The following is a 22,201-nucleotide window of genomic DNA, read 5'->3' as shown; positions in this document are numbered from 1 at the left end:
TAGTTGACCAATTAGCAATTTACAAAGAAGATTGGGAGTTAAGGATTCTTTAGAATATCAATGGATTATGGATAAGTTGAGTAGCATATAGTGTTTGAGAAATTTTAAGGAGACTCTGTCAAAAGTGAGACTCTTCATCAACTCTCCATCATTCATGTTTTTTGACACAAAGAATTATAAGGTTGGCACTAGAATTGACGTAAAATGGTGAGTGACAGATGGTCCAACTTTAAGAGAGTTTTCTTAGCATTTCTCTTGTATTTTTTTTAGAGTTATGCAAGTATTTCTCTTCAATCAAACAGGTGCAGACTTTTAATTTTCAAAATTTAAGCGATAAAGGATATGGCCGAAGTAAATCTTTTTTTATTTGTTTTAAGTCAACAGCCGAAGTAAAATTGGTATAATCATATATATGAAACGAATTGGTACGAAAACTATAGGATTTTGGTTGAGCCTTTTCAATTTAAGTGATAGTGAGTGCACATGATCAGACACCTCTCTTAACGTATAAATTAGAGTTTATTTGTCAAAGATATTTAAAATTGGAGAATTTTTGTTCAAGATTCACGTCATTGAGTACGAACATGTTGTCATTTTTTTTCTTAAAAAAAAAAAAAGAACAATTAGTGACAAGTTACGGTTATCTATTATTTTCTGGCTCGAAAAGATTATAGAGAATTTCATCCTGCCCGTTACCACATTTAAGTGGACTCACCAACTCAAAATATCAAACCTGAAACCTTTCACATTTTGTACAAACATGATGTCACGGTGTGGTAAGTTGCATATGTACTATCATTATTTTTTATTTTGTATGATCAATAAAACATGTTGACGAAAGATAGAAGTTAGAAATTTCATTGATTTGAAAGTAATTTTTCCATGAAAGCAATTGTCTAACATTTTTAAATACACCCGTTTTATACCGAGATATTTCATTAGCGAGTAGACGAGTGACGAAACACAAGGGCCCGTGAAGGGGAAGGCTTGGGGCTTCTGGAGGAAGATAGAAAAAGACGAAAGGAGGATTAATGAACAAAGTTGGGTCCCAAGGACCCTGGACCCTGATGGACGGATGGAGATTGACGCATGGGAGAGGTGGGGCCTCTGTTTATCATGCGAATCAACGGCTGAGATTTTTACTAGAGGTCAAAACTCACTCTTTTCTTCCATTCAGTCGGTCCGGCAATAAAAAGAAGTAAAAAGAGAAAGCTGGCCAGGCTGTCACTATTCCTTCACAGGACCCACAGATAAAGGGACAAATGCTGAGCCACGTGGCAAACTATCCCCCCACATACCATCACAGCGACCTCCTACACCGCCGATTCCGGACTCGACGGTACTGATTTTCAATCATTGAGCTGCTTCATTAATAACTACTTGGCACACCGTAAGTGGTGTGGCATACAATTATGAAGAGAATGCGATGCCGCTGTGAGAGTATTCATAGAGCTACGGCATTCCATTATAACAACATTTTCAAGGTTTTTTTTAGTTCAAATGGTATCTGAGATTAATATAATTTTTCATTTTGGCATCTCTGATTTGAAATCGATAGAAGTGATTTCTAAGATTGTTCACTGTCGATCATTTTGGTCATTATGTGAAAATGTCCGTTAAGTTGAAGAAACTACTAGTTCAAGAGGTGGGATTGATTTGACACAAATATCCTTAATTTAATGGAGATTTCTCACATAATAGCCAAAAGGATTGATGGTGACTAATTTCAAGACGGCTTCTATCGATTTTATGTCTCAGAGACTAAAGTGAAGAGTTAAACCAATTTTAATGATTATTTTGGATAAAAAGCCTATTTGCAATTAGTCATACAATCATGGAGCCTCTTCCTTAATCAGCACTTTTGTAAGATGGATGCGCTGTTGTAATATTATTGAATTGAAATAAGTCATAATGGCCTATAAGTTTCTATTTTTTTGGTAGTGCTATCTACACATCTATTTTCACTTCTTAGATATCACTCTTAATTTTTGACCATTAGATAGAATAAATTGAAGAAAATGAATAACAAAAAATTAACAAAGGATGTGAGAAGTAAAAAAAAAAGTGTGAATAACACTATCCTGTTTTTTTGCACACTACTTGACTTTTTACATATAAAAAGTTAATCTTTCTACAAGGACACATTATTACTGTGCAAATGTCATATCTAAAAAATTTATTCAATTTAACGATCAACTGTGAAGATGTTATTTGTTACCAAAGATTTAATTTACACAGAGATAACAAAACAAATTTGAAAATGAATAAGAATTGATTGTGGCTCACTACAAAGATGATTAACAATTCCAATTATGACGTAAGCATCTTACGTCACCAAGAAAAGAAGAATAGCTTCATAATTTGTAACCAAATATTGTCCTTTTATTTTCTTTCCAATGCGAACGTTGATACAACAGAAAAATTACTTCTTTATGACTTAATGATTACAAATTTGAATCGTGAAAATATCTTAAAACAAGTGTAAGACTCTTTACGATAGATATTTATCTCTCACCACTCTTAAAACGGAGAACCTTGTTACCCAGATAAGGGCGTTTTTGTTTTGAGTGATGGGCCATAATTTAATAAGAATTTTTTTAGGGGAATTTTTCAAAAAAGTTGGCTGCAGGAGCTGGATTCCAATAAAACAAAAATGGACCAATAAAAAAGTACACGTAAAAACAACAAAGAGCCATGTGTAACGAGACAGAAATTCTGAATCATAAAATTAAAAATAATAAAAGTAAAAACCAAGAGTCCATCGAATGGTCAATTCCAATCAGCTCATGGAACTCCCCCACGGGCCCCACCCCCAGAAACTTCATAAACAATTTAAACCCTCCCTCCCACGTCGCACCTGTAAAAATAATTGCCACAATTAAAAAAATAAAAATTCCAAAAAAAAAAACCAAAAAATAAAACAGATATTGGGCCCACCACAAATACACAACATTGCCTTATGTCCTTCCGTTTCCGATCCTTTACAATTTTTTCTTCCTTTTTTTCTCTTTTTTAAATCGAGATTATTCCCTAAGGCGTGGGCGTGACGCTGGGTGGGGTCCTCGACCCAGCGGGAGGAGTATGACCGTCCGATCCTTTCGAAGGATCATCGGACGACTGTCGTAACCCGTCATCGGTCTCGGCCCGGTTCATATCTTCGATCATCCGGACCACCTCCTGCATTGCGGGTCTTTGATCGGGTACCGTGGACACGCACGCCATGGCGATCTGTAAAAGCTGCACCATCTCCTCCTCAATGTTATGGTACCTCATCAGCTCCACGTCGAACACCTCCGCCGTCCACTCCTCCCGGACCACCGACTGCACCCACCGTGGCAAATCGATCCCCTCCTCCCCCAGCGACGCCTGATTGGGCGCTTTCCCTGTTAACAGCTCCAGCAGCAACACGCCAAAACTGTACACGTCGGATTTGAACGTGACCTTTCGGGTCTCCACCACCTCCGGCGCGCGGTATCCCGCCACCCGGTTCGGCGGCGTCGAAGTCCCGAAGAGCGGGTTGAGCCCGAAGTCGGAAACGGAAGCGTCGTTGTCGGGTCGGAGGAGGATGTTGGAGGATTTAATGTTGCCGTGGACCACCTTGCCTGACACGTGGAGGTGCGCTATTCCTCTTGCCGCGCTCAGCGCTATTTTCATGCGGTTGTCCCAGTCTAGTGGCGTCCGGCCTGAGCCTCTACTCCCTGCAACCAAATCAAAATCTTTTTGTTTAGGCCTCCGAATTATTATCTGTTTTCTTTTTAGAGAAACCTACATTCTAAAATTATTTAACGCTAAAGTAGCGGTATTTTAACTCAATCAATCATGAAAATATTAGGAAATTGTTATTAGCATTTTAGAAATTTAATTTGACACTCCAAATTTTGTATAATTAGAAAAAAAATACATTTATAAGAAACGTAGAATAAAATTTTTGATATGCTAACCATTCCTAAATATTATCATATGCATGAAAGATTGATTTAGGCCACTACATTGACGTGCCAAGCGAAGGTAATTTTTTCTCTTAATTTAAGAGAGACGAATCATATGTAGCGGGCAAAAGCGCAAACTCGCATGACTAACTAATCTAACGCATATTTGCATCGAATTGTCCGTAACTTTAATGAACTGCTTGTTTATTTTTAATTTTATTTTTTAATTTTGTTAGGTATCTTTTACCTTTTCCTAAAAAGAAGTAAAAAGCCTTTGCACAGAAAATAAAAGAGAAAGGTGAAATAATGTCGGTGACCAGACCACCAGGGTCCATGGTGAATCATGACGACAACTTCATGTTTCTCTTTTTATATCCAAATTTTTATTTATTTTGCTCTAAAAACGAAAAATAAAAACATTTATGCGTATAGCTTTGGATTGCTGCGGTTTTTTCGAAAACTTATTTCTGCCGTGCATTAAGTAATGATTTTTTAAAACGTATTATAGAAATTAAAATTATTGTTAAAATTTAACTCCATTTTCCATCCGGTTATTATTAAAATAATTTTTAAAGGTAAACTACTGCTAAATCTGAAAGTTAATGTCTAGAGATTATAATTTTTATAATAAGCAGATATTTAATTTTTGCAAAACCTTTTTAATTGCTAACTTAGAAAGCCGATTTTGGTGAAATAAAAAACCAATACCAAACCGGCCTAAGAATGTTTGCACAGAAACATCAATATCCCAGTGATTTCAGCGCACCCACCGCCGATCAGAAAATCCAGAAACTGAAGAATTATAAAATATAAAAAAAACCCCAAAGTTAATTTTCTATGGAATTATACGTACGAGAACTACATTTATTCCCTCGGATTAAAACGATTAAGTTTTAATTATATAAAAAATAATCAGCATTAAATTGAATAATTAAAAAAAATGGAAAAATTAAGAGGAAATTCGGAATCGAAATCGTACCGTGGAGAAGGGCAGACAAGCTGCCGGCGGACATGTAATCGGAGACGAGCAATTTCTCGTCCTTGGAGAAGTAAAACGCTCGCAGCGGCACCACATTGTCGTGCTTAATCTTCCCAAGAACCTCCATTGTCATCTCGAACTCTCTCTTCGTAACCACCACGTCCTTAAGCCGCTTCACCACCACCGTCGTCCCTTCCTCCAGCACCGCTTTGTACGACGTCCCCACGCTTCCCTTCCCCAAAACCTCAGCCGACGCTCTCAACAAGTCCTCCAAATCGAAGCTGTAAACTCCGCCGTTGAAGAACACAAGTTTGTTTCTCTCCGCCTCGGTGGACCCGCCCGTGATGTCGTCTTTCGAGGATGATGTTCCAGCCTCAGTCTCTACCGACCGTGCGGCCACAGGTGGCTTTGGGGCCTTCGCCGGCTGCTGACGGCGCCGTTTTCGGAGGCAGAGGAAGAGTATGAGGAGAAGTAGGAACAGGGCTAGAGCGGACCCCACGGCGATGGCGACAATGGCGGCGGTAGAGAGCTTCTTGGACTTTTTGTGGACTGGGATTATGGGCGGGGACTCGGGCGACGGAGCGGGAGCAGGGAAAAACGGGTTGCACGGCTTAAGCGGGCCACCGCAAAGATCTAAGTTTCCAGAGAATGCAGAGGCGGGAAAGTGTGATAGCGATTCCGGGATTGAGCCGTTGAGTTTGTTGTTTGAAACGTTAAAGTTGGTCAGATTGGGAGCTGGGATGCTGGGCAGCTTGCCTGAGAAACCGTTGTTTTGAAGAAAGAGTCCGGTCAGGTGGTTCAGGTTGCTGACGGCAAATGGAATCGGACCGGTGAACTTGTTGGAGCTGAGATCGAGCCTGTTCAACCGCTCCAACTGGGTCAGCCCGGTCGGAAACTCACCCGATAATTGATTCCCCTGGAGGTAGAGGCTGCGGAGCAGAGTCAGGTTGGAGAAATCGGCGGGGATGGGGCCGAAGAGTCGGTTAGAACGGAGACTGAGAACCCGGAGCTGGGTCAGCCGGCCGAGCGTGTTGGGCGGGACCGACCCGACGAGACCGACACCCGGGAGGCGGAGGGAGTAGACGTAGGACTGGTTGTCGTCGCATTTAATTCCGACCCAGGTGCAGGCCGAAACCGACGCGTTCCATTGGACCCGGTTCGCATGTGGAGTCCGGGACAGAAACGCAAGGAGGGCTTGCTTGTCCTGAATCGGCTCCGAGTTGACTCGCTCGCCACTCAGTGACAGAAGCGTAATCAGAAGAAAACCCACCACAGTTGCAGCACTAAAACTCACTGCCATTATATTTCTAAAAATAAAATACACATAAAAGGAAGAAGAAAAGTGGGCGTTGTTTCAACAGTGGTTTGGACCGAAGCAATAGGTGGTTTGCCGGCGTTTCTGTAGACGGCGGTGAATGGGTTTCCGGTGAATACCCATGAGAGAGAGAGCAGTGAGTGGTGTGAGGAGGAGAGAGGGGAGGGATTTGAGGTATCACGAGGAAGAAAAGTGAAAGTAAAGCTGGAAGAAAACAGATGCTCATATGGTGTGGTGCGGAGTGGTGCGCTGTCAGGGACTGGAAAACGTTTTTATTAGTAATTTATGGGGCTGAATTTATTGGATTATTTATTAATAAAAACGTTTCGTTAAGGGTTCTTGGAGTTTTTTGCTATGGTTTGCTGTAGGCGCGTGGTTTTGGCGGCACTCACGAGTGGCAACTTTGGCGACAGTATTCAGCTTGGCCTGCCCGAAGAACAAAATACGATGGAAGACAGCTAAAAATTCGTATTTATTAAAAAAAATTAAAAGTAATCGCACTTCTAAATTAACCAAAACTATTATAATTTTGTTAAAAAATCGTTTCTTCGACTCATTTGATATGATTCAAATTCTGTCCAATAAGATCCCGAGAAGGATGAACATCGACGTATTAATAGTGAAACTCTTCTAAAATTTTGGAGTTTCACGCATCAAATTGCAAGAGAATGAGAGTTTTTAAAATAGTCGGACAAAACCATTGCTAGTTTAGAATTATTACCTATTTTTGTCATCTCTAGAAGGGTAATAATTAAATATCAAGTAACTTAACTCCTCAAGTTCTTAGTATGATAGGCGTATTTGTACATTACTCATAGAAATAAAAAAGAGAAGAACATTGGATTAAGTATGCGAGCTTAACAAACTAACCATAATCCATAACGAATCCTGATTACTCACGAAAGAAACAATTTAGAGCACCGTATCATCTCGTACGTATATATATTTTTTTCAAATATATATATATCTCGTTTGATATTATATTTTGATTTGAGTATATAGTTTTTTTAAAATAAATTTTCATTTCACGAAACTTTTTGTTTTGTTTTTTTTTTTTTTTTTTTTGGTAAAAACTTTTTGTTTATTATATTTTGACTGTTTAAATGCGATTTAAAATAGCTTTAAGTTATGAGGTTGTGTTTTTTTGGAAGACGAGTTATGAAACTTTGAATAATTTGAATTTTCTTCACCAGCATGTACTTTTCCCGAATTTTAAATGAAATTTAAAACATGAAGGTGTTGAAAGTCGTAGGTGTCTGTCTTATGCAGTCAGGCCTACGACAATTTTTGCTTGACCGTATGATGAGGAAGGAGCGGCTGCCACGCGCCGTTTTGGGGTTGTATTCGATGATCAAGGAGCAAATTCGTGGAGGTAAAACGACGGGTCGTAGGTTACTGACTATGCAAACAGGCTAAAATTAATTTGGATCCTTCCCAAATATCGCGGTATGTAGCTGGTAGATTGCATAATTCGAGCTGTTCAAAAGAATGAGAAATAGATTAGGATTCTTAATATTTGTGATATGAGTCAATGAAATAGATTAACGCAGACCATAAAATTTAAAATGAGTTGCCTGAATTACTCATTTTGTCGATTCTAAATTTCAATTCCTAAAATTGCATGTGAGGAAAGGTTAGGAGAGTAGTAGTGTTATTAAGCAGTCATATTTTCTTGATTTCCGTTAAGTGTAACATCTTCTAATAATTTTGTAATCAAATATCATTGCTTTCCTTTTCTTTTTCTTGGATTGAAAATATCATAAATTGTCACAGATGGGTTTAGCATTTGGTAAGAAAATAAATTAGTGAATAATTGTAGATTATTTGTTGATGAGAGGAAGCAAAAGGTGAGTTGTGGAGAAGATACAAATCATTAATCATGTAAGCTAAGTATTAAGATGCTTAAGTTTTGATTAACTTAAGGCTTTTGAATTCGAGTTTTCAAGCAAACTTGATAGGCTCATAATCGTAAGACAACCTTAAATACACTTTACGTATAAAAGTAAAACACCATTAACCAATCGAAATACAAATTCACTGCAGTTCAATATTTTGTTCTAATGACCTAAAAACATTCACAATATAATTGAACCAACTCAATTTGCAACTTTGTGTTAACTTATAAACTTGGTGGTTTCCTATGTATATCTTTAGTCACTAAATTAATTAAAATTACAAAAAGCTGAACTCTTTTAACCAACTTAACTAAATTCAGATCTGTGTATTATACCGCTTTTTATAAATTATTGGTTGAGGAGGAACTAGGATTTTTACATGATTTTATCCATCCCTTGTTTTTCACCTTTAAGAGTATTTGCCATTTCACGTATGTTTGGTATGGCAATCGATTGTATTCTTAAATTTAACATTTCCTTTTCTCTTTCATGTGGTTTGATTCAAAAGATTTTTTAGTGTATTCAGAACATTAAGCAGTACGTCACATTTGATTATACAATTGAAGGGATATCTAGAGAGAAAAAAAAAAAAAAACTTTCCTCCAATTATACAATGACGTGCGGTGTAACAACCCATATTCCAAATACATTGCAAAATTTCTCGTTTTGATTGATGGTGATGCTAAAGAGACTAAATTTTTAGATTTTTTTTTTTTTATATATAATAAGATATGGCAGTTGATGGTTGGACTCCTTTGTTAGATCATTAAAAATAAGTCCAACCATCAAATGTTGCATCATATAGTGTACAAAAAATGATATAAATATTTGATCTCTCTAACGTTTTTATTTGATAATAATGCTTCCAAGTCTGGAGTAAATAATTCATCCATCTCAATTGCCAATGCTGCTCACCAACTCAAAGCAGGCACTTTAAGCCTTTTGTACCATAATAAGCTCTGTTTTTTAACTAATTTCCAAGCAAAATATTAGCAAATGTTAAACTCTTAACTTATATTAAGGGCAACAAAACTTTTATTATGTACCTAATAATAAGTAGTTATGTGTCTTAAAAACAGATGAAATGGGTAAGTAATATAATAATATTCATACCATTTGGCTGTATGAAATGCTGGATAAATGAATACGGTATAAACTAATATTGATCAATCCTATTCCCATTGGAGTTTTTAAAAGAAGAGCGACTTACTTGTAATACGTTTATCACTATCGTGACATTTTCATTTAGGGTATATTAGGAAAATTAAAATTTTAAATTCAAGTTTGTAAACCAAATGATGTAGTTATTGATGATCGGATTATTACTTAGGGCTCGTTTGAAAGTGTTTTTAAAATGACTAAAAGTGCAAAGTAGAATATCCCCTTTGTAGTTGGAGATGGCGAACACTAAAGCCCGTCCCATTACATCGAGTGCGTGTCATACTTTTTGGGTATAAGCTCTTAGCGCAAGCACTAAGCAAGTAAACTGCCATTTTCGCTAAACCAACAAGGCATTACGTTGAATGATGCCTACTTTCCTCCTAGAATAGAAAGCCGCTTTCTAGGCCCTTTCCTCTGTCAGGGGCTTCCACGATATGGTAACGGGGGACATTGTTGTTTTTAGTAAAAATGCAAATAAATATTAGAAAAACATTTAAATGCTTCCATGATATGGTAACGGGGGACATAACTGGTGTTTTTTGCAAAAACTCAAAAACATGTTCTTTAATAGCACTTTTAGTCATTTAAAAGTACTTCCAAACGAGCCTTTTAGTAAAATACTTATTTTTTATTTGCGACACATTATTTAGCTAGTTTACAAATTTAATTTAAAATTAACATTATCTTTCGATTTATGCAAGCTCCTCTTCTGTGGAAGAAAAACAAACATGAGAAGGAATTCTAGGGAAAAGGACATTGGAAAGTTAGAAACAGGAAAAAGAAGTTGTTTCGCTTTGTGTAAAGTGAAGTATTAACTAATCACTTCTTGCCAAAACAGAACTGGAGATTTTTCCAGTACAGTGTAAATCAAACAAATCATGACAAATAAAGCTTCCACGTAAACCCTAATTTGGCCAGAGTAAGCAGTGATAAAACAAAACATTTGCTGAAGCTGCTTTTTCAACAAGTGCTTGTGCACAAGGCACATTTTCAATGTCCAATCAAATACAATTTCTATTAAGAGATTTTTACCTGCAATGAAGGTATGTTCTCACAAGTTTACATGTCCTCGCATAGTGAGTGTTGTAGCCTTATGAAGCTATATTTCAAATGACAAGGGAAAATCTATCGTCACACAAGCAAGGGCGGATGTACATTGGAATTAAGGTGATTCTAGGATCACCTTGAGTAAACAAAAATATACATGTGAAGGTTTTCCAATAACCTTTGAATGCTTGATACGAGTTCTTTTTGTGTCTATCAAGTGTCTTGATATAATGTCTGCTACACATATCTTGACAAATTGTATCGACAATGCTTGACAAATTATCTTAATATCACTTATCAAATTGCTTCGGCATACGTCGATATATGTTGATATGTATGCAACATAATTTGACTAACGACAACAAGTCTAATAAGTGCTCGACCAAATGCGCTCTGTTTAAATCCAAACAACTTTGACATTTAACACTAAAATCCAAAGGTTCATATTCTAGATCCACCTTACGAGTATAGAATCGGCCTTGTGATAGGCTTACTTTGTGAAACAATTGTTTATATCACTGATTGTGGTGTTATTAGGCCAGAAATCTGATTAAAATAAGTTTATATTTAATTATTTTACAAAATTAAGAGAATGTCAGCATTTATACAGTGAAAAAAAAAAAGAAAAAAAAAAAAAAAAAGAAGACTTTTCTCTGTTTTCTTTTCTTCCCAGGAAGTATAATTTCAATATTTCATAGACTCAGAAATGGTTGAGAATAATTTTTTTTTCAAGATCATTAAAATATGTTAATATTTTATTAATCTGAAAGAAGAATAAACCAGCTAAGCGCATGCATAAGAAAATAAGGCCAGCGGAGACCAAGTCCAGCAAAATCATAATGTTTGGCAGCCACTGCAGCCATATGGCATAAATCATACAGCTCCCCTCGGCAGCCCCAGCTTATATATTTTCTCCTTTAATTTTTTTAATTTATTTTATATTGTTTCATACGTGAAAAGTTCAAAATAAAATACAAATCCTCATGATTTAAGTGCTAATACGGTCTCTCACAGTAGGCTAAAAAAATGAGTGAGATACCAATATATCGAAAAAAGCGTTGTTCGTTTTGCTCTGGATTTAATCGGTCCCCACCAAGCCATCACGCATCACAAAACAAAAATTGATAAAATCAAGTGGTTAATATGATCACAGACTGGTTCGATGACGATTGTCTATGGCCAACCAAATGGGGAAGGCAGCATGTGGCCAGATGTGTCAACCATTGTATAGTAGAATCTTGAAAGCCATCCTCTCTTTTTATCTCTTTATTATGTCCCAGTTCTTTTAGGATTTAGACCCCTTTGTTTTGTGCTCTCAATTATTATTGAAGTGTATTTAGCAAAATATTAAACTGACGGGTTCGCCGAGTTAGTTTAAATAGTGAAATAGATTTTCAAGAGCTTGCGAAGCCTCTTCTTATTTATTTTAAACTTTTTCTAATGACTGCTATACCGTTGCTAGAGTTAGACTAATTTTCCCTTCGTGTTTCTTTTTTGGTTTTTCTTCCATGTTACCCAAAAAAAAACATCCGCTGAGCAATATATTAAACTGAGTTTATTATATGATAGAGTGTAAAATAATGCATGTATCCTTGTGTAACTTTTTTGTTTTATTGGGGCGGTATTTTTATAGCGGAAAATTTGAACTTAGATGTATATAGATTATTTTCTGTTGTTTATATTCGTTTTGGTCATGTCCGGATTTTTTTTCTAGACCAATACTAATTATAGTTACGGAAATATATTACATATAGTCCCTAACTAGAACAACGCACACGATCAAGACCTTCTGCCTTATGACTAAGGATATATCTAATTGTGTCTACAGTATTCATCACCCAACAATTTGCATACTCCACTTGTTTCTCGAGAAGATCAAAGCTTTTTTTCGTTGAAGAAACCTTCCGCTTCAATTTGTACTTTTTTCAACAAAAAAACAAACATGAAAAACAAATGTACTATTTTCACTAACATTTCAAGTAGGGGCCTCGAATTCAAATTGGTTATGTCTTGCCTCTACCTGAAGGTGTGGACACAGGGCATTGTATTCAGATGACCAAGGGCGGATCCACAAGGGGTTAATGTGAGTCAGTTGACCTCATAGACGCCGAAAAGATGGTTAGGGAGAATCTCAAATGACCTTGTGATCGTCTCGGATGGCCATCCATGAGAAGCGGACTTTAGTGTATCGATAATTAAAAAAAAAAAAAAAAAAAAAAAAAAAAAAAGATTTGAAAACTTTGAGTTTTAACGATAAGGACAAAATAAATGGTAAAGTGAATAGTAATAGGATTGTATTTTTAGTGTAAAAATATGATTTTTCGTTAAATTAAATAGTACCAGGAGTTTTTCGTTAAAGTTCCCTTAAAAATAAAAAATGTTCACGTCTTAACCCCATAAAGTAAAAATATTGGATCTTCCACTGCCGAGGAAACAACGAATTTTATCCATACACTAGAGGTCTATGTTAATGAACGTTCCTACATATCTCACCAAACTTCGATTTTCTGTGGAAACAAAACCTAAGTACTTGATATTCGGTAAGAGCATATTTGAAAAGACCAGTGCTTATTTTTCTTACAGAAACAAACCAATTATGCAGGAAGATAGATACAACATGCTTGCTCTGTAGTTGGTATTGGTGCAGAATTTATTTGTACTCTGTTACACCTATTTATAGGCATGAAACTAAAACCCAAGATACAGAGTCGAGAGAATAAGTGAAGAAATGTGTCAACTCTACTTACCACAGTTGCTATCATGGCTTCATACAATCCATCTCAATATTCTTACACATTATAATGTCTACACACACACACACACACACACACACACACACTGACACACATATTTATATTTATGAATCTGCGATCAAAGAAATTGACGAAAATAGTGGTACTAAAAACACTGAAATTTAATGATGCATAAACAACAACAATAACAACAACAAAGTCTTACCCTATTAAGTAAGGTATTCCGTTAGCTCCAAGTACTCCATGTCTTTTCTTAAAGTCTCATTCCAAGTCTTCCTCTACCCCTTGAACTTCAAGCCTCTGTCTCCTAATCGCATTTTCTAACCGAAGCATTCGTAAATTTTCGGTTCACATGTTCAAACCACTTTAACCAATTTCAACTGAATGATGCATGAGAAAAGAATGTATCAAATAGATGATATCATTAAAAAGAGAGAGAGAGGGAGTAAAGATGAGATGGAGAGTTTAGGTGGGGGTGTGTTGTCATTGAGTAGGAACAAATACATGGATTGCATGGGGGAGAATATATGTTTAACTTGGAAAACATATTAATGATGACATAATTAGTATATAATATAGGTAGAGAGTGATTAGGTTGTTGGGGCGTCTTGGCTGTTGAAAAGTGTAATCCATCTCATGTGTGGTTCACCACTCACCACTCTTAGTTGTTTATAGAAGATGAACCACCTATAGAAGTTGAACCAATTTAGTTGGTAGAACTTCTTGCCTAGGATAATTTTCTTACACCCTGTGGAACTAGCGACGTCAGATTGTATTTTTGTGAGAGCTGTCGAATATACCTTTTTTTTAACAGGACTGTAAATTTTACTATGTTCTCATATATTGTATACAATAAGATTATTTAATCGTTAAATTTTCATCATTGTCAATCATGTATGCATGTTTAGCATACTAGACAAATCTCAATGAAAATGGTGGCTGATATGGAAGAATAAGGTAGGAGCAGTAACCAATCACATAGAAACAGCCAACACAAGACTACAGCATAGAAAGAGCCAACGCAGCACTACAGCTGCTCTCAACGGTGGATTGAGATCTTCTCCGGATCTAAAACACTTCTAAGTCTGTGAACCGAGCAATTCAGAGTGTTCAAGAGAAAAATATATAAATAGAAAGTGTGTGTAAGATGAGCCAGTGGTATAGGCTAATAAAAATCACATGATTTAAATTGAACGGTCAGTATTACTTAATCAACGAGTTCTAGAGTGAGATTCGGATAGAATCTCAATTCTTCATTTGCTTCAAAAATCTTGGCCCGGCGGTCCATCTCACTCTTACATGTCTAGTCTCTACCACGTGCGCTATCACTGTTTTTCTGATTAGTGACAGCAAATGGGGGAAGAAGAAAAAAACAGGGCAATCCGGACATCCTCCTGGTGTAAACTTGAGAAGCCACTGAGCACCAGTTTTGGCTCCTTCTATGGACCACAATTTTAGGCCTAAGTTACGTTCTACACCACCATTCAAGTCTTAGTTAGTATCAAAATGAGCCACGCGTTTCGCATTTTTACAACGTCTCAACATTTTGACATTCAACTAATTTACACTTTTTGACAAGTTACTTAGTGTTAACTAATGACGTGTAAGTGATGGACCCACTTGCAAAACATCCTTCGTGTGATTCTTGTGGCACTGCTGGTGGGTCTTGCTCTACAATGCGTCCTTAATGGTTGACTAGATTATCAACCTACAAGGTTGTAAATTGGACAAATGTCGCAAAAGTTGAGGTGCAGTGTGAAAAATTATAACCTCATGATTCATTTAGAAATCCATCTCTAACCTCGATGGTGGGAAGAGTCCTTGGTCTAAAATTCTACTATTTAATTTTTAACCGTTAAATCCGTAGTCAAGAATTCAATACCAAAGATTTAACGGTATAAAATCATCGTGTATAAAATACACTGAAATATACTAGAAACTCTCCAAAAAATAGTTCTATAGGATAAAACATTCGAAGAGTAGGGTGAACCGCCCTAGTCAGTGCCAATATGGGTCACTTATAAATGTCAGAGGCCCATTGATTACAATCGCCAGGGGAAAACAAAGGCCCAAAGGCCCACTTAAACTTCATGGATATTTATGGATTCCTTCAGTCCCAACTCCCAATGATAGAGGAGTGCTCCTTCACTAGGCCCACAGTTTAATAGTTTATTTTTCTCTTTTCGGAAAATTGCATAATTTTATATTACATCACCACAAGTATTTGCTAACAAATATATTAAACACACATCTTTTTTTATTTTCTTATCTGTGTTTTTATCTATTGTTTTCGTATGATTCACTCCTTCTATCAAAAAATTTTAAAAAATGTTTAAAAAATTATCTTTTTGGAAATAGTAACAAATTATCTTTTTAAATCATATTTTGTAAACTAAAAGATGTGACAGTTGATGATTGAATTTCATTTTAGTGGTTTAAAAAAAAAATTCAACTATTAAACGTCACATCACGTGGTTGAGAATATGATCTCTAAACATCATTCAGAATGAGACCCACTCCGAATCTATGTCTGGAGTCCACAAATCAAGAGATTTGGACCATTCAAGAGAGAGAAAGAGATCCATGTAGTTTTAATTTTTTGAATTTTTGAGATGGGTAAGTGAGATGAGCTAATAAGAGTGTTCGGATCTCTCTGTCTACGAGCTCTAAACAAAAATCTAGAATAGATCTCAATTTAATGAGAACCGTCAAATTGAAATTGGATGATCTAAATCTCTCATTCTGGGAGGCAGGACACATAATTCAGAAGTAGATCTCAATCCAACACCACCCCAGCTCTTTTATCACTATAATGCGTATTTTTGATTAAAAATTCAGGTCAAATAAGTGAAACTCAATTGTAATTAGATTTCCCAAATCAAAACGAAATTATGTGGGAGCTATCAGCTCAAGGCTCAAGCTATCGACTGTTCAACTGTACTTACAATGCCGACTAGACTGTAATTTTCAAAAGTCAGCATCAAAAAACCAATCAACGTTTTTCGTTCTTTTGCGAAAAGAATTTGGATGAGGCAAGCAACGGATAGATTCATTTGTGTGGTTCATCGGTTTCCACGATTCCCAACAAGGCAACGTAGACCCCCACCATTTTTGGAGGCAACCAAAACCTCCCTCTGCAGCAAACCTCACTCAAAACCCCCACTGAAATTTGAGCTTAAACCCATAATCCTTTCGTCTTCTCCGTCTGATCGAATCGTTCGAGCAGTTTGATTCGATCCAATGTCGTCCATATCGTCGAAATTTGCTCTCAAGGATTTCAAGCTGAGAACATGCGACGCTTTCTGCAGGCCAGCTGCTTCTTTATCTGCAAGGAGGCTGCAGTCTCATCTGGGTACGTTGGATATAATATTTCGTTGATTTTTGTTACTGGATTGTGTTTTTTGGGGAATTTGCCAATTGGGTTCTGGTTGTTTTGATGATTTATCTGTAAAGTTTTGTGCTTTGGGACTTTAAAATTTGCTGACAAGAAATTTGGGTTAAGCTCGTTTTGATGTTTTGTCTGTAAATTTTTGTGCTTTGAGACTTTTTTCGGGTTCCTGAATTGTGGGGAGTGTGACGTTTATTTATGTCCCTCCGTTTCTAGCATTTATTTTTCTAACAGTGATTGGTGTTTCAGACTTCATAGGTGAACTTTCTGTGCCTGAGAATGTAAGGTGCTGTGCGATCCAAAGCAAGACATGGAGTCCCATCGTTGTGAAACCTTCTTCTTCGATAATTCAAACATCAAGGTGTGTTTTATGTTTCTTGTTACCTTTGTTTGATGAGAAAAATGAGCATATATGTTAGTATATCAATGTGATCATGCACAAGAGTTACTGGTTAATGCTAGTGGGAACAATAGTGGTCTCGTAGTTCAATTTTGTAAAGACAATCGGAATAAGTGTGTTTAGTCTTGGAGGAGAATGTGGAATATACACCAGTTGGATGATGTAGGACAATAACGGTCTCAACCATTTACGGTCTAGGCTGTCCTAATTTTATTTGTAAAGATGATTACCGTTTTCGTGTACTTCCTGGTTACGAATACCCAAGTCTACATTCATCAGCTTGTTGACAACTATATGTAGGAACTCCAAAGTTTTCTGCAAGGCTGCAACAAATTTATCTGGAGATCTTCCTAGTAGTACTCCTAGTGGGATGAACCTGTACGAGAAAATAATCGAAACTTTGACAACTCTATTTCCTGTGTGGGTAGGTGTTACATTTTATTTACCCAGATTCTCGTCTTTGGTACTTCTTAATTGCTTAGTTCTGTGTATATTCAAAATAAAGCTTTCTCAAGAACACTTGCAAGTTTTAAATCTACTTCCGTGGACAGGTCATATTGGGCACCATCCTTGGGATCTACAAGCCAGCTGCGGTAATCTCTCTGTCTGCTACTTCATTGTGTGGCATAGCAACTAGTGTATAACTAGCTTATTTATGGAGTTTCTACAGGTAACTTGGTTGCAGACAGACCTTTTCACGCTTGGCCTTGGTTTCCTCATGCTTTCTATGGGGTTGACATTGACCTTTGAGGACTTTAGACGATGTTTGCGTAATCCTTGGACAGTGAGTAGCATCCACTCACATTTAAATCGCAGACAGTATCTGAAACAGAATAATCTAATTTTTAAATTATAATTAATTTTTCTGTTTCAGGTGGGTGTAGGTTTTCTTGCACAGTACATGATCAAACCCCTACTAGGTTTTGTTATTGCCCTGGTAATTCTTCGTCAAATTTTTTGTTGTCTGTCATGTAATTTACTATTGAAATGTTTTACAGTTGTAATTAAATTTTTACTCAATTCAGTCTTTAGCGAAAAAATCTCATTTTTACCGCCAGTGTTTGAAGATCTTCTCTTCTATTACAAAGAAGGGGAATGTTGACTAGATTAAGTTTTATGGATTACATGTTTTGGATTCTATATTGATGAACAGCTTGCGAGTGTTTAGATGCAGATGTAACATTGACGAAATATAAGTGATCTAAAATTCATTTTGATTTTCAGACTCTCAAACTTTCTGCACCTATTGCGACTGGTCTTATCTTGGTCTCGTGCTGTCCTGGTGGTCAGGCATCAAATGTTGCAACTTATATCTCTAAGGGAAACGTAGCGCTTTCTGTTCTCATGACAACGTAAGTTACATGCCCTCAAATGTTTATGTTTATTTTGACTTTTGGCAGGTCCTGGATATGTTTGCAGTATTTATTAACTTATACTGCTACTGAAGTATGATAAAACCAGACTCGACAGCCTTAGTTTATCGTAATGTCACATATTGAAGCAACAATTATTTTGTGGTCAATCTGTAGGTGTTCAACAATAGGAGCTATTATTATGACACCACTTCTTACCAAGCTTCTTGCTGGCCAGCTTGTTCCTGTTGATGCTGCGGTAAGTTGAAACATGGTTAACAAACTTTGTTGATAAGTTATGTAATACTTGAACTTCTGCAGTTTATAAGTATTACTTGCTGGCTAGCACTTCCAAGAGTAATTAAAGAAATTTTACGGATAAAATATAAAGATACGGAAATAGTCTGTTTACACTGAGATTTTCTCCCCGCCATCTTTGCAGGGCCTGGCTCTCAGCACTTTCCAGGTTGTTTTAATGCCAACAATTGTAGGAGGTAAATAGAAGGTTTTTACAGTTATCCTTGGAATTTGAAATCTTTCTACAAATCTTAGCTTATTTCCAATATCTGGACATAAATTTATAATCAACCCCCCCCCCCCCCGGGGGCTTTCCATGACAGTACTGGCAAATGAGTTCTTCCCCAAATTCACTTCAAAAATAGCTGCGGTGACACCTTTAATTGGAGTACTGCTCACCACTCTACTCTGTGCCAGCCCGGTAAGTCGCAAACATATACTGAATTGACTTCCATATGGATACATTTTGTTTCTCAGTAAATTCATAGTAGTTACATTACGAATCTAATAGGGTAACTTGTATTCGCATAATTGTTAAGATTGGGCAAGTTTCTGAAGTCTTGAAAACACAAGGAGCGCAACTGATACTCCCAGTGGCTATTCTGCACAGTGCTGCATTTTGTATTGGTTACTGGATTTCGAAGTTATCATTTGGTGAATCTACATCTCGTACCATATCCATAGAGTGTGGGATGCAGGTAGCCATCTTCTCATTCAGTATTTTCTTACAGATTTTCGCACGGTGTTTGTCAAGTTGAACGAGTTCATACATTTAAGTACCCCCTAATTACTGTCTCGATATTTCGTTCGCAGAGCTCAGCACTTGGATTTTTACTTGCTCAAAAACATTTTACAAACCCTCTTGTTGCCGTCCCTTCTGCTGTCAGCGTTGTTTGCATGGCGGTACGATTCTCTTTAACTCTCTTAATTTCCTTCTTAACTACCCTTTTGAGGTAATTAATTATGGGAGTTCTACAAAGTACAACGTTATTTACTATCATCGTACATTGTCCTTCCGAACAGCTTGGTGGGAGTGCCCTTGCTGTCTTCTGGAGAAACAGACCAATTCCAATCGACGACAAGGATGATTTCAAGGAATGAGAAACTTGGCCTCCCTTTTTGTCTGGGTATTTTTTTACCTAAAAATTACTTGTTAGAGTTGGTTTAACTTTTTATTACCAAGTTATATGTGCATTAGATATCAGTTTTATGTCAAGTTTTATTACCATTAACGCTAATAACACGAAGCTTGTCGCTCAAGTTGTCAAACGTTTACCATTGCGCTGAGATCCTGTGTTTGAATCTCGTCTCTTCTTCTATCAAGAAAAGGGCTTCACATGCACATTGGAGGAAGTGCTTGAATTCAACCATGTGATGTGATTTATGGCAGATTTTTGTACACAACTGAGTTTATAATTTAGGGAAGAGATCTGGTCTTGACCTCTCCTACTAAAGCCTAAGGATCAAGTGATCCGGGTTTTTGAAATTTGATCCAACTGCTGCAATTATTATAATTTTTAAAGGGCCCCTTGTTTTAGTCGTTTGATCAAATTTTAAGGACCCAGATTACTTCCTTGGGCTTTGTTGAGAGAGATCCGGACCGAATCTCTTCCCTATAATTTATATATGCAGTCAGTTTCATTTTTGTTGCCTTGTTATGCATCAGTATTGGGATTAGGGTTTTTTCATAAAACTGGAACTATTCATGAGCTAAGAGCAAGCCCAGCGTGGGCTAAAACTCGGGGTACAGGGGACAAAACAAGGGCCCGAGGCCCATGGATCAGCTCCAGCGTGGGCAAGCCCGAGTGAAGGTGGAGGCCCGAGCCCCGGGCCCGTGGGGAATTGCCAGCCCGAGAGCCTGAGGCCATGTGACGTCAGCGCTGATGTCAGCCTGGTGTCAGGCAATATTAAATTTTTTTTATGTCAAGCGCGTGCACCCCACTCGCGAGTGGGGGCGCGTCGCTGACACAAAATAAAAAAAAAAAACCTTTGTCAGTTACCGTTGGGAAGCAACGTGGCTTTCCACGGTCCGTTAGATCTCAACGGTTATTTAATTTGGACCGTTCGATCTCAACGGTCAAAAAAAATAAAAAAGTCTTATTTAATATCCACCGTTCGATCTGAGATCAACGGTGGATAATAATATGCTTTATAAATAAAAAAATAAAAGAAAAAATAGTTTTAAAATTAAGAAAAGTTACCGTTGTGACACGTGGCACAATCTGAAGTGTTGGAATTCAAATTTTTTTATATCCAACGGCAGAAATTAATTAATTGAATAAAATTAAAAAAAAAATTGTAAAAAATTCAAAAAAATTCAAAAAAAAAAATCTGAAAAGTCTGAAAAAAAATCTGAAAAAAATTGTAAAAAAAATTGTTTTTACTTTTCTATAAATACCTTCTCATTATCATCTACCTTACACAACAATTTCATATTTTCTCAACTACTTTCAATCACATTCCTTTCTTTGTCTCAAAGTTTGAATCCATTTTTTTTCAACAAAATGACCACTGGTGCAGGTACGAATTGGTCGTTTATTGAAGATGTTGCGTTGTGTACTTATCCGATATTACAATTAAAATTATTTTGTATTATTTTATAAATAAATAAAATACTAATATTTTATTGCCTATTGTCAGGGCTATTGAAGTGTAACGGTGGAGATGCAAATGCTATTACCAGGGCTATTACTGTTCATTAAGGGCAGTTACTGTTCATTAGGTGGATTGAATAGTGCATTGCCTGGAGGGAGGACTCCAACGCTGGAGTTGCTGTAATGGTGTGCTCTACAAAAAATTGAGAGGACTGGAATTTCCCAGCCACCTATCTTTTGACTTATGTGACCCTTTTCGGCAAATCTGCAAAAGCATGTCCCAACTTTTTTGGCTCCTTTTCTCTGGCACCAATGAAGACAATTGGCAGTAAATATTTTCAACTGTGATGTGATTGATATATGCATACCTTTTACCGGCCACAGATTTAAAAAGAGAGAGAGGGTCTCTCCAAACTTGTTCTCATCTTTTGACCTATTTGTGTGTCCTACTGTGATTGAATCAAACAAAACTCGAAGTAGAACAATCTGATCAGCTAGTTAATCAAATATTTGAGCAAGATTATATATATTGAAAGTTGTATTTATATAATCGGATGATATCTAAATATGGAACAAATTGTTCCTTTGTTAGCGTGCTGACTGATTAAGTACCCTCTCAAGTAAACATAATATTAAAAATGCACTTGTTAGGTTACCCTATCTTGCTAATGTAAAGATAAGGAGACGTAAAATGCGTTACATTAAAATAAATTACATAAGAAAATTTGAATTATAGAAAAATAAGACCATTAAAATGATTTGATGTGGAAATCATGGTTTAAATTATATAAACATGGCTGTGTTGCTTACCAACCAAGTTATTAAAAATTTGGCAAAAATATAACTCCCAACAAACATTTTAAAAATACATAAATTAAAGGCCAACATGTTTTTGCACGGGTTGCGTGCCATTTTAGAATTATGTATAAGTATAACTTTCCTTTTCTTTTTTAATATAGAGGCATCCGTCGATAATAATTAAGAGAATTGTTATTGACACTTCAAAAATCTCATTTTACATTCTAAATTTTCTATATTTAGAAAGAAAAATACATTTATTAAGAATGTAGAATGAGATTTTTGAAGTGCCA

General features: G+C 36.6%; 2 protein-coding genes across 2 annotated transcripts; one reads left to right on the top strand and one right to left on the bottom strand.

Annotated features, from left to right (window-relative positions):
- Positions 1-2,697: 2,697 nt before the first annotated feature.
- On the bottom strand, positions 2,698-6,520 carry LOC137747372 (putative inactive receptor kinase At2g26730). The gene is made up of 2 exons (XM_068487471.2): positions 4,909-6,520; positions 2,698-3,698 (listed from the first exon to the last, which is right to left on the bottom strand). The coding sequence occupies exons 1-2, from the start codon at positions 6,206-6,208 to the stop codon at positions 3,031-3,033; spliced, it is 1,968 nt and encodes a 655-aa protein (XP_068343572.2). The 5' UTR covers positions 6,209-6,520; the 3' UTR covers positions 2,698-3,030.
- A 9,404-nt stretch (positions 6,521-15,924) lies between these two features.
- Positions 15,925-19,803, top strand: BASS2 (Sodium Bile acid symporter family). Its single transcript, XM_068487095.2, has 13 exons — positions 15,925-16,431; positions 16,717-16,828; positions 17,168-17,291; positions 17,419-17,460; positions 17,538-17,651; positions 17,742-17,804; positions 18,092-18,219; positions 18,397-18,478; positions 18,662-18,713; positions 18,840-18,937; positions 19,056-19,214; positions 19,330-19,419; positions 19,540-19,803. Exons 1-13 carry the CDS (start codon positions 16,320-16,322, stop codon positions 19,615-19,617), a joined length of 1,254 nt encoding a protein of 417 aa, XP_068343196.1. The 5' UTR covers positions 15,925-16,319; the 3' UTR covers positions 19,618-19,803.
- The last annotated feature ends 2,398 nt before the right edge of the window (positions 19,804-22,201 follow it).

Source organism: Pyrus communis, chromosome 2 (assembly GCF_041283825.1).
Source record: "Pyrus communis isolate YQ-2024b chromosome 2, ASM4128382v1, whole genome shotgun sequence".
Classification (NCBI taxonomy): domain Eukaryota; kingdom Viridiplantae; phylum Streptophyta; class Magnoliopsida; order Rosales; family Rosaceae; genus Pyrus; species Pyrus communis.
Note: the sequence above shows the minus strand (reverse complement) of the source record. Positions and strands in the feature narration are given on the sequence as shown.

What these genes read in the sequence shown, in the direction of transcription:
- LOC137747372 (XM_068487471.2), bottom strand. Translation starts at nt 6,208, where the DNA reads ATGGCAGTGAGTTTTAGTGCTGCAACTGTGGTGGGTTTTCTTCTGATT. An exon ending in CTTGTCTGCCCTTCTCCACG is followed by an intron (nt 3,699 to 4,908) that starts GTACGATTTCGA and finishes ATTTGGTTGCAG; the next exon opens with GGAGTAGAGGCTCAGGCCGG.
- BASS2 (XM_068487095.2), top strand. Translation starts at nt 16,320, where the DNA reads ATGTCGTCCATATCGTCGAAATTTGCTCTCAAGGATTTCAAGCTGAGA. An exon ending in TTGTTCCTGTTGATGCTGCG is followed by an intron (nt 18,479 to 18,661) that starts GTAAGTTGAAAC and finishes CCATCTTTGCAG; the next exon opens with GGCCTGGCTCTCAGCACTTT. An exon ending in TCAGCGTTGTTTGCATGGCG is followed by an intron (nt 19,420 to 19,539) that starts GTACGATTCTCT and finishes CCTTCCGAACAG; the next exon opens with CTTGGTGGGAGTGCCCTTGC.